Here is a 12056-nt window from a genome sequence, read left to right as displayed (position 1 = left end):
TGGGTCTCTAGGGCTGTTTCTCAACTGTGTTAATGTGACAGGCCCAGCTGAGTCTGGCACCTCTCAGCCCTTTCACTGCTGGAACCTGTGACCAGAGAGTAGATTAAAATGACTCAGATGGGGCCTTCAGAACATAAGAACGGCCGTACTGGATCAGACCAGTGGTCAGTCTAGCCCAGTATCCTGTCTTCTGACAGTGGCTGGTTGGAGGTTTAAGAACACCCAGAACAGGGCAATTTCAAATGATCCATCCCCTGTCATCAAGTCCCAGCTTCTGTCAGTTGGAGGTTTAGGGACATGTAGAGCATGGGGTTGTGTCCCTGACCATCAGCTAACAGCCATGGATGAACCTGTCCTCCATGAACTTATCTAATTCTTTTGGAATCCAATTATCCTTTTGACCTTTACAACATCCCATGGCAACAAGTTCAATGGGTTGATTGTGCGTTGCATGACGAAGTTGTTCCTTTTGTTTGTTTTAAACCTGCTGCTTATTAATTTCATCACGTGACTCCTATATGACGGAATTATGTGAAGGAGTGAACAACACTTCCCTAATTCACTTTCTCCAGACCATTCGTGATTTTATAGACTATTATTATATCCTTCCTTAGTCATCTCTTGTCTAAACTGAACAGTCCCAGTCTTTTTAATCTCCCCTCGTACGGAAGCAGTTCATATCCCTCATCATTTTTATTGCCCTATATCTTCTTTGAGATGGGGTGACCAGAATTGCACACAGTATTCAGAATGTGGGTGTACCATGGATATATATAGTGGCATTATGATATTTTCTGTTTTATTATCTATCCCTTTCCTATGGCTTCTAACACATCGATAGCTTTTTTTGACTGCTTCTGCACACTGAGTAGGTGTTTTCAGAGAACTATCCACGAGGACTCCAATATCTCTTTCTTGAGTGATAACATAATTTAGCCCCCATCAATTTACATGGATACTTGGGATTAATTGGCATTATTTATGCATTTCCCCAAAAGTACAAAACCCATCAAGCAAAGGATAAAACCAATTAAAGTCCTATACATCTGGATCTGGTACATCTTAATCTTTCCTTGCCAGCTTTTGTTATTCCCCCTCAGCCCAGCTAACAACTCATCTCTTGCTGAGAGAAACAGACTGTCCTGATCACAGTAGGCTTTCCTGGTCTTTTTTTTTCCTCGCCAACCTGTCAGCTTTCACTGATACCCTGGACAGCCACCTGGCCACTCACTCAACCCCCATCCTTTTCGAGGGCCAGGGCCCTCTAATGCAGTGGTTCTCAACCAGGGGTATGTGTACCACTGGGGGTACACAGAAGTCTTCCGGGGGTACATCAACTCATCTAGAAATTTGCCTAGTTTTACAACAGGCTACATGAAAAGCACTAGCAAAGTCAGTACAAACTAAAATTTCATACAGACAATGGCTTGTTTATACTGCTCTATATACTACACACTGAAATGTAAGTACAATACTTATATTCCAATTGGTTTATTTTATAATGATATGGTAAAAATGAGAAAGTAGGCAGTTTTTCAGTAACAGTGGGCTGTGACACTTTTGTATTCTTATGTCTGATTTTGTAAGCGTGTAGTTTTTAAGTGAGGTGAAACTTGGGGGGATGCAAGACAAATCAGACTCCTGAAAGGGGTACAGTAGTCTGGAAAGGTTGAGAGCCACTGTTCTAATGTTGTAGTGTTCCCTTTGACCTCTCTCTTCTCAGCCTTGCGAAAGAGCGATAGGAACAAGGCTGCTGAATAGTCTCCTCTTCCTAGCTATAAACCTGGGCATTGTGTTTGTTTAGATGCTCCTTATGTAGGCCGGTTGGTTTACCTTTCCTGCTTGGTTCCCTTAACAACCCCTTTTGATCTAACTCCATAGCAAGTAACCCATCCAACAACCACACACAGGTATGCACCATATTCATGAAAAATAAACCAATGTCTCCCACTTGGTCATAGAACCACTGCGCACTAGGCAGAATTTGGGTGTTGAGTTTTGTGACCAAGGAGAGAGTGGGAGTGCTGTGGAAGCCACATCCAACTCCTCCCTCTGCTCCCTCCCCCAACACACACCTTGCAGAGGGAGGAAGCTCTTCACTTTACCCTCAAGAGACCTCCACCTCATGTCAGTGTACAAATCACCAACAGCCCCTAAGGAAAATGCATCTAAATCCTTCCCAGATGAAGGAAAGGTTGCCCTGTTGGGGGATCTGTAGGGAGGGATTGTGTGTTTAGGGGAAGGGTCGCTAGAGGAGCCTTCTTTCTCCTTCCCTCTCTCTCTCTCTCACTCTCTCTCGGGTGCACACACACACACACACAGCCAACAAAGGAAGCCTGAAATCATGAAACACACAAAGCACCTTTTCCCTCCAACTGATGTGTCAGTATAAAATAAATGTAAAGACCTGCTTCTCTGCAGGGCTAAGCAACGAATGAAGCTCTAAGGAAAGAGAAAACAAAAAGTGGAGTTCAAGTTATTTGCAAGACCCGATTACACTGTGTAACACCTCTTGTATTCATTTTACAGGATTGCTATGTTACCTTGAAACTGAGTGCAGTACCTCCGCTCTGCTGTTAGAGATGGAGAAAGACCAGGGGAGTGTAAATGCCACCAACACACAGATAAACAAACAAAGCTAACTGTGGTTAAATTCCTTGGTGTAATTTAGAGTATATTTTTCTATCAAGTAGCAAGGACAGAAAGGGCACTTGGGTCATGTAGTCTGATCCCTCTTGTATTGTGTGGGACTATTTCTATAAGGGCCTACTAAAAAGTTTCTTGCACCTTCCTTGAAGTGGCTGATGCTGGCCACTGTCAGCATACTGGACTAGATATATCTCAGGATTGATTGCGCATGGCAATTCTTATGTATTCACTACCTCACTCCCAGTCTGTCTGCAGTGATCATACTTTTACTTCGCTCCACTCAGTTCCCATCCTATTGCTCTTAAAGTTAAGAAACTTTTTGCCTCATGTCTAACTTAAGCTTTCCTTCTCCTTCTTTAGCTTCCAGGCATTACTATTGTTCCTTGTCCTTCCATTTTCCAAAACGGTATAATCCTCTGCGTTCCTTTAGACTGTTAGCTTGAATTTATTTATAGACTGTGGAAACGGCCACTGTAGACTAATTATTTTTGCTATGCTCATATATCTGCAAGGGCGTAAAATTTGTCAATAGTTAAAAAAAAAAGTTACTTTACAGTTCCACAAACAGATCATCAACTGGATCTTTGTGCAGAGGATCATTCATGTTAGTAGTTCCAAAGTTGCTATTAATAAGATAAACTAAGTAAAAATCTAATGCTGAAATAAGTTAACAGATCCTCCTCCTTGACTATATCTAGGACACTCCTTTGTGTACAACATTACTGCACCCTGTATTTGGCAGGCGTACCAAAGTTTTAATTTCTTGTAAAGATGATTGTTCTCTATTTCCAAACCAACATGATTTCTCTGCAGCCTTTTAGCCTTGATTAGTTGGCAAAATCAATATTAGTTTAATGAATTTGAATATTTCTAGAGATACTGCTTATCTGTCAGCCTTCCTCTTCTAGGGTGACTGATTTAACTGGATACGAGCCCCAAGACTTGATAGAGAAGACCCTCTACCACCATGTCCATGGCTGTGATGTCTTCCATTTACGATATGCTCACCATCTCTGTAAGTAATTGGCATACAGTGACTGGCTCAAACCTTCAGCTTAGTCAGTAGGGTCAGGAGTTCTGCAGACAACAGCACGGTGGTGCAAGGAAAACAAATCTGAAAAGGGACAGATCTCAAGTGCTCAGCACCCATAATTGAGACTAGATTTTCAAAAATACTCAGCTCCCATTCAGGAAGCAATTAAATGGTCTGATTTTTAAATGAGCTCATCACCCAATATGCTCTGTTCTTTTCAAAATATATTTGGCTACCTATTTTGCTGCCCAAATGGGAGCAGAGCTGTTTTGAAAATCTGTCCCTGATTGTGAAAAAAACCTGTCTCTTAATGGTCTTAGTTTGGAAAAAAAAAAGTTATGCAACAGTTCCATTGATTTTTGCAAGTACATTGGTAATTATCAGTGTGTGTTTGAAATGTTGGATGGAAAACCAAAGAATTCTGAGATGCATGTTCCTTAGTAGTATGTGGATGAGTTCTGAAAACAGAGTGTCAGGAGAAACAGGTACATTAGTAATTCCCCACTGACAAGAGGGCAATTGATCACCTCCTCAAACATCTGTATTTAGTTTATGCACTGAAATAGTCATACAGCAGCATTATTTATTTATTTATTTTTCCAGAAGCAAATTGGGGGAATAGAAAATTTTTCTGATATGGCTCAGACTTCCACGCCCAACTCTTACCACATACACTAATTATGTAAACAAACAACCCAAAGAAAAGACAAAAGAAACCCAAACCATTGCTAATGAATTGGTTTCCAGATTGCTACCATTGGTTTAAAACAACCAGAAAGAAACCATCCTTACCCTCTCTGAAGAAGAATCAATCCCTTATGTTACTGTGTGATATTAATGAAGATCTGGAATATATATAAGAACTATATAGGAAGATGACCTTACTGTACTTAGAGCAAGTCAATAGTGAATGACTTAATATCAAATTCTGTTGACTCCAATGGGAGTTATGCACAGGAAGGCAGAAATGGACTCTAAATATGTTGGCATTTTCCAAAGAATTAGTGGAAGCTCAGACCTGCTAAGTCACATTATTTCCTACTGGCTCTTATTTTTAGTCTCCTCTTTTATGAAAGATCAAAAACTGTTTATATCCTTAGTTCCTTCCTATGGCATCTGACTGCTCACCTGCACAAGCCAATGCTCATTTCCCCCCTCTGATATTATTTGAGATAGCGATGTCAAACAGTAGAAATAATTCTGATAAAGCTATGATCTTCTTCTGAAAAACTGTATCTTACCTTTACAACACAGTCATGATCATCAGAACTCATTCTGGCAATGGAAGGCAATAGCTGATACTTTGGTCCAGTTTTGTAAATAGGATTTGAGTGGTGCATGAGTGGAATTTTAAAATACAGAGATTTGACTAAGCTACTTAGTTAAAAATACTGATCTGGATGCTATAACTGAACTATAAAGATAAAAAATTACGAAGTTTAGAAACAAGTTTAGAAGAAATATAAGAGACACATATATAAATTACAAGGTCTGACGAGTTAAAGTAACCAAGGGCCAAGGAGAAAACGTCAAAATACTTGGGGAACAATAGGAATAGTAAAAAAGCATGGCATGAATAGCGAGTAATAAGAATGATGAAAACAGATGTAAAATGTACAAACTTGTGTGCCTCCAGAGAGCACTATTATAACCCCCCCATCATCCATCATCAAACATCTGACGAGTATGAACAGTAGAAGGTTGTCAGGTCTGAATGTACACAATTTAGCATTCTATGAAACAGTCTGATGATTAAGTGTCACCTGACGTTAATCTGGAGAGAAAAAAATCTTACACCTGATTAGGGAATTAAAAAAACAAAACCCTATACTGAGATAAGCTCTTCCAAAATAAACTCAAAAACTATAAGACAAGCATTAGAGAGAGAGCCATGAAGGAAACAATAAAACTAGAAGTATAACGGGTGTAATAAGAACAGCAAGACTAGTAGATGTGAGAAGTTTGCTGAAGATATGCTGATATAAAAATAGTTTCCTGTTTGAAACATTTGGTAGCTTTCAGGTTGAAGAAAAAAATGTTGACATTTCAGAGGGTTTACTTATTTCTATAATGCCATCAGTGTGCAGGGAATTGCTATACAAAGGAGGAAGTTTGCCACTCAGCTAATGGGTCCCTGCCTAAGGAGCTGAGAGTCTTCAAAACTGGACAAGTGAAGCCATTACAATGCAAACAAAATACTCCTAGCCTCAGCTGTGTCTTTTCTCTTGAGCCTACTTCCTTTGTAGGGAGGGTTCAGTGCACCAAAAATGTTATTATCTCATTGTTTCTACTCCACAAATTGCTGCCAGTTTGTCCAGGAACTGGATCCTTATGCCAGGGCAGACAAAGTACAAGCCCCAGCTGCTCCCTGGAAGGGAACCTCAAGGGTACAACGCCCAGTATAATGGAGGTGGTGCAGGTTAAACTCTGCACCACCTTGAGCCTCTTGTCTCCCAGTGTGATGCTCAAGACTTTCAGCAAAGCTTCACTGCTCTTCCAGGCAGCTAGAGAGCTTTAAAGGGCTGCTATTCTGTTAGGGCACCATTCACTGATCATGCAGTTGTAGGGAATCCAGTGGATTGCTGAGTGGTCTGATCTGGGGAAGCTTAGATAATTACTGTTGCAAGTGTAGGATTGAAAGGCCAATTTACCTGTAGTTGTGGCCTTGAGCACAGGCTGGTGAATGATGCATTTCAGTGAAACCTGTGGAGCCTTTTAAAATAGCCATTTATGACAGACAAAATCGGCCAGCCCATGTAAGCCAATCTTTTCAGCCTGCACGCTCAACCAGGCAGGGAACCACAAGAGAGAAACAGCCATTCACAAATGGCAGAAGAAAGCTGTAAACTGAACAGCCAAGAGTAAAAAGCTGCTGAATCCTATCCAACTGATTGCACTGAGGGTCACTTGGGCCTGCACAAGTTGGCTTGGTAATAGACACTTCTCACCCAGAAAGACATGGCTGAGGTCTCTTTGTCAGCAGCTCACAGGGCAATTTAATGCAGGGTCAACTGCGAACTGATCTAACATTCTGTATTAGAATCGTGGCCACTATCCTTTGTCCAACGAGATGCTTTCCTCAAAGACTGACAAAAAGAAGAACACAGGAGAGACACAGCTTATACATACTTGGGAAGTGAAGCTGGAGCTTCAATTCTTTTGCAATCTTTAAAACATTGTCTTAACAGAGGACCTAAAATAGGAATTAGGAAAATGAGAAGGCAACTGACAAAGGTGGAGCCCAGAACAACTCCGAATGCACAAAGAACACTGCTGCGGATACATGGAACAGAAAGTGCTCTACTAGTATTAATTTATGCTTTGGAAACTAAGTAGCTAGATAATTTGAATTTGGGATAAGAGAAACCTGAGAATTAGACTACGGGTATGACTACACTTTGAGCTGGGAATGTGATTCCTAGCTTGAGGAGACATACCAGTGCTAGCTCCGATCAAGCTAGTGCACTAAATATAGTGTAGCTGCGATGATGAGGGCTAGACACCTTGAGTACACGCTTAGTGTCTGTGATGGGCATGTACTCGGCGTGGCTAGCCCCTCCTGTTCCTATGGGTACATTTTATTTTTAGCATGTTAGTTTGATGAGAGCTAGCATGAATATGTCTCCTTGAGCTGAGACTCACTTCCCCAGCTTCAAGTGTAGACATCCTCTGAGGTAGAGGAAGTTGCTTTTGGAAAAGTAGAGCCCATTGAAAAGCTCTCTCTCTCTCTCTCTCAGAAAATCAAAGCCAAAATGAGAGTGTGCCATTTGGGAGGCTTTGGGTTCTTTAGAGTACAGGTAAGCATGAAAGCATGATGCACAGAGATTTAACTGGACAACTCTGAGTAGTAACATCACCGATGTAGACTAGCATTAATCAAAGTTGTGACACTAAATCCTAAAACAGGAAATTGAAGATGGGCTCCTTTGTTTTGTCCAAGACGTGAACCTTTGAATTAATGTATTGAGCTTATGGTTATAGAGAAATAGGACAACCTAACATGATATAAAAGAAGCCAGATGACTAAAAAGGGACTCTGAGGCTTGGCATCTACCATGATGGATTCCTGGTCTACCTCTCAAAGGATGCTGCAGTTTACCTTGGTTTCTTCAGAACGAAGATGGACTGTGTCTATTAGTGGAGGAGGAGCTGACTCCATAGCCAGAAAGATCTTGCAAGAGTAATTTTTGAGGGGATTTCCTGAGGAACTCCGGCAAGATAAACTTTTCTTCAAATCCAGTCTAATGAGTTACCACCTGTGTAAATGAAAATGAGAGGAACCTAATGGGAGATGATCCGTATACTGTAGATACTAGCATTCTGAAACTTCAGGGGGGTAGTACCAAGAACAAATGTTCTAATCCTTCCATGACTCATTTAACCCAAAGTTCTAGCTCAATTATAGTATGTCAGTCTCTCTAACCAGGTATTTACAACATGCACATCACCGTGGCATCTGACCACTGTCAGAATTTACAAAAACATAATTAGTCCAAAGACTGAAAACCATGTAATTAACTACCAAATGGTAAAGAAAAGTGCTCTTCTATTCCACCCCTACTACTGGATACATCTCCATCAAAATAACCCCCTGTGAATACAAGTAATCGAATGAGTCCAAAAGTTTCATTTCAAGTGGTCGTTTTCTTCACTACCACTGGATTAAAGCAGAAAATTATTGCTTGTCTGGCCGACTTATTGGCCTGATCCTGCAACGAAAATCAGCCTAGTTCCATCTGGGAACTTTACCATCCAGTTCAGTGGAATGCAGAATCAGGCCATTAGAGAGTAAGAGAGAATCTCTATTTCTTCATAGTGTATCGTACAAACCTACTGCGAGTTGCCGCTATTGGCTAAATCGGAGCATTTGAACACCACCTACTGCCTTTTTGCTCAACGTAAAACAAATATTTGGTTGTGTGGAAAAGGAGCAAGGTGGAGCTTCCCAGTAAGGCCTTCAGGGTCATGCAAGAATGTTCCAGAGCTGGAGTTATGGCTTTGTTGTGAAGCATTAGTTAAATCTCTGGCACTGAACCAGAGAGATCTGTGGAGAGGGAGCCAGACTAAACATTTGGAGATTGTCCCCAGCTCTAATTTTAGCATACCCCTTCACAGAGAAACCAAGCAGGGTGTTTAGAGGATTTACACCTCCAGTAAAAACTCTCCAGTAACTGATTTGCTTCCTGAGACTACTCTTTATTTGTATGTTTAAGAAAAGAACCAAAGAACTGTACTTTAAATTTGTCATGTTAAAAAAATAAGCTCAGTCTTCAAAATACAAAGTTTACTTTCCAGACGGGAAAAAGAAATGCAGCCAAAAGTACATTACAAATGCTCAATCGTGTTTCAATCAGTCAACTGCAAATGCTTCCAAATTCTTTGGTAAAATTAAAATAAAAGCAGTTCTCTCTCTGTTTCCAAATATTTTTGGATTCTTCAGACCTTTTTAAAAAAAGCAGTCCAAAAGGTGGGGGTGGTTATTTGCACTTCCAGAAATAACGACTTTGTTATGATATGAGTGGAGAATAAATTGGGGGATAGAGGGCAGATGAAGATAAATAGTCTGTAATAAGATATTTGTACACAATTATGCAAAACCCAGAGAAACTATATAGAGGAGTGTGGTCTTTGCAGGGAAGTTCAGAGTTTGTAGGGGACAAGTTTACTCTTTACAAATAAATCACTGTAGGAGCTGGTCACAAGGTCAAGCAATGTGAAATACTTTTTGCATTATGTTCACAGTGTTGGTGAAAGGCCAAGTCACAACCAAGTACTATCGACTACTGTCCAAGCATGGAGGTTGGGTTTGGGTACAGAGCTATGCTACCATTGTGCATAACAGCCGTTCATCTCGGCCTCACTGCATAGTGAGTGTCAATTATGTCCTTACGTAAGTCAAAATATTTTGTACCAATAAAGACATTTATCAGTACTTAATGGATTACTAATTCAATCCTTTATCCAAGTTTATTGTATTAATCTCTTCTGGTATCATCTTATATATATACAATCTACAGCAATTTCTCTTTCCCCACCACCTCCCTCTTTTACTTACAGTAAGTGACCGTATGAATGACATATTGGGTAAAATGAGTGCGTATCCACTCTGATTAGATTTACACACTATTATCTTGCATTCTGAAGGATTCCAAAAATTTGGTGGTGAACATGTCACATTACTGGTAATTATTTGGGTTACAGGGGAGCCCAGAGGCTGTACTTGAGATCAGAGCCCCTGTATGCTAGGCAAAGTTTATGACCTGATGAGTTTACAGTCTAACTAGACAAGACAGACAAAGGGTGGGAGAAAGGAAGTATTATGCCCATTTTACAGGCAGGAAACTGAGGCACAGAGAAATTAAATCACTTGCCTGAGGTCGACAGCTGGTTAGGGCTCAACTCTTTTCTTGTATTTTCAAGTAACTGCCACAAAGCCTGTGCACATCTGTTGGCAGAATTTAGTTCTAGGTCATTTTCTCAGACAGAAATGACTCCTAGCTATGGAAGAGAGGGAAAAGGTTTTGTCTGGTTATTCTTTCACCTGTCTGCTGTAAAACTTACTGAAAATACTGTCATTACCCATGAAATTCAATCTTTATACTGTATGCTTTCATATTGCTGATGTTCAGCTCTCTTGCTATACCCTCTCACTTCCCTCCACTGAAATTTTTGGTAAGTCCAAAAGGAATGGCTTTTTTTTTTTAAATCAGAACTTCAGCAATAAATGGAAAAACAAACCAGCACACCAAACAACACTGAAGCCCCACAGCTTAGTCTTAAATATCCTTATTTTTTTGTACACAATTACCTATAAAATATTGTCTAAAAATCTGCTGTATCTATTGAACAGATAAATGTGAGAAAAGATAGACCTCACCATGAAATTAAACCCTACTGGCTGATTCTGTGGTTTGGTTGTAGCAGATCATACTGGCAGAAGAATGACCTGGGTTCCCTTTCCTCTGTGCCAATATTCAGATGTGTCAGGGAAAAGACGAACTCATGCTTGAGGAAGATTGGAGGACACTGAACTGATCTTTGCTCTGCTGTTAGATCAGCCCCACACCAGCATTGTCTGTGGTTCCCAAGGCAAAGTGCCACAAGGATGGCTTAAACAAAAAAAAAAAAAAAAGAGAGAGAGCGAGTTTAAGTTCAGATGTTAAGGATGTTTAGTACCAAGTTTGTAATCTGGTAGAATTTTTTCAATCCATTTCCATGGGAATAGGTTCAGGCCTTATCTCCCTTGCTCACGTTCCTCACCCACCACTGCAGACCAAATGAATATCTTGGATGGATAGTAATGAAAACATTGTGAAACTAAACCATTTTAAAATGATATTTTTCATCTGTGCAATGTATTAAAGTATTTAACCTATCACAATGATTCTTTTGCAGAGATATTGAGTACAAGGAACTTCAATTATCACTGGACCAGGTTACCATTTCTAAGTCACAGTTTTCATGCAGAAACTCAGTGTCTACCTCACAAGAAACAAGGAGAGTAGCAAAACCCAAAAGTAATAAAATGAAGGCAAAACTCAGAATGACTCCTTACCCGCAACAGGTAACTCTTTCAGTAACACCCAACTACAAGTAAACAGGGCATTTGTGGGAATAGCTTGGTCATCCTGAGATTACCTTGCTGCTAGTACAGTGCGGCCAGTTAACACGAGGCTTGTCCTCTCTTGGGGGCACGAGAATGCCATCTTATGTAAATGGCACAGAAGAAATGGAGAAGGCACAGTATGGGGGAAGAAGAGGCTTAAGGATTATCAGGTTATCAGTCAGAACTCAAAAGCTTTCAGATTTTAGGTAGTCAGATTAGTTAGAAAAACTAAGGTTGTTTTTTTTTTTTTAAGCAAAAAGAGAACAATGTAACACAGAACAGATGCTGTATGTTTAATCTGAGCTGGTGTAAAAATGTACCAATTTTTGCTAACCAAGGTCTGGTTCCAAATGAATGCTGGCAACTTCCTCAGGCAGCAGAAGGTAGCCTAGTGGATAGGATGCTGACTTGGGATTTAGGAGACCTGGGATCAATTCCTGGCCTGCTGGGTCACCTTCGGCAAGTCACTTAGCTGCTCAGTGCTTCAGTTTCCCAATTTGTAAAATGGGGGATAAGAATATTAATCTTCTTTGTAAAGGTACTTTGAGATCTACAGATGATAAAAGTTGGATATTATTATTGATCAGGAATGGGAAAAAACTAGCACATGTACTTTATTGAACACAGTTGGAGCCAGTTAAACATTTGGAGGAAGTGTGTGTTGTGGTGTTTAACTGACTTAGAGAGGTTAGATCTTGACTTGCCACCATTCCAAAGCTTCCCATATTAATAAATAAATCTTTTTAACATAAGTAAATGACACTCATG

At 40.2% G+C, this 12056-nt stretch overlaps 1 protein-coding gene across 1 annotated transcript in view; it reads left to right on the top strand.

The window, feature by feature from the left end:
* The window catches only part of SIM2 (SIM bHLH transcription factor 2), a 70946-nt gene that overhangs the window by 44722 nt on the left and 14168 nt on the right, over positions 1-12056 (top strand). The window contains exons 7-9 of the mRNA XM_077818660.1: positions 3558-3664; positions 9425-9572; positions 11078-11246. Coding sequence (XP_077674786.1) covers positions 3558-3664; positions 9425-9572; positions 11078-11246 — 424 coding nt within the window. The remainder of the gene's footprint in view (positions 1-3557; positions 3665-9424; positions 9573-11077; positions 11247-12056) is intronic.

The sequence above is a fragment of the Eretmochelys imbricata genome, chromosome 1 (genome assembly GCF_965152235.1).
Source record: "Eretmochelys imbricata isolate rEreImb1 chromosome 1, rEreImb1.hap1, whole genome shotgun sequence".
NCBI classification, from domain to species: Eukaryota; Metazoa; Chordata; order Testudines; family Cheloniidae; genus Eretmochelys; species Eretmochelys imbricata.
This window is presented reverse-complemented; position numbering and strand designations above follow the sequence as displayed.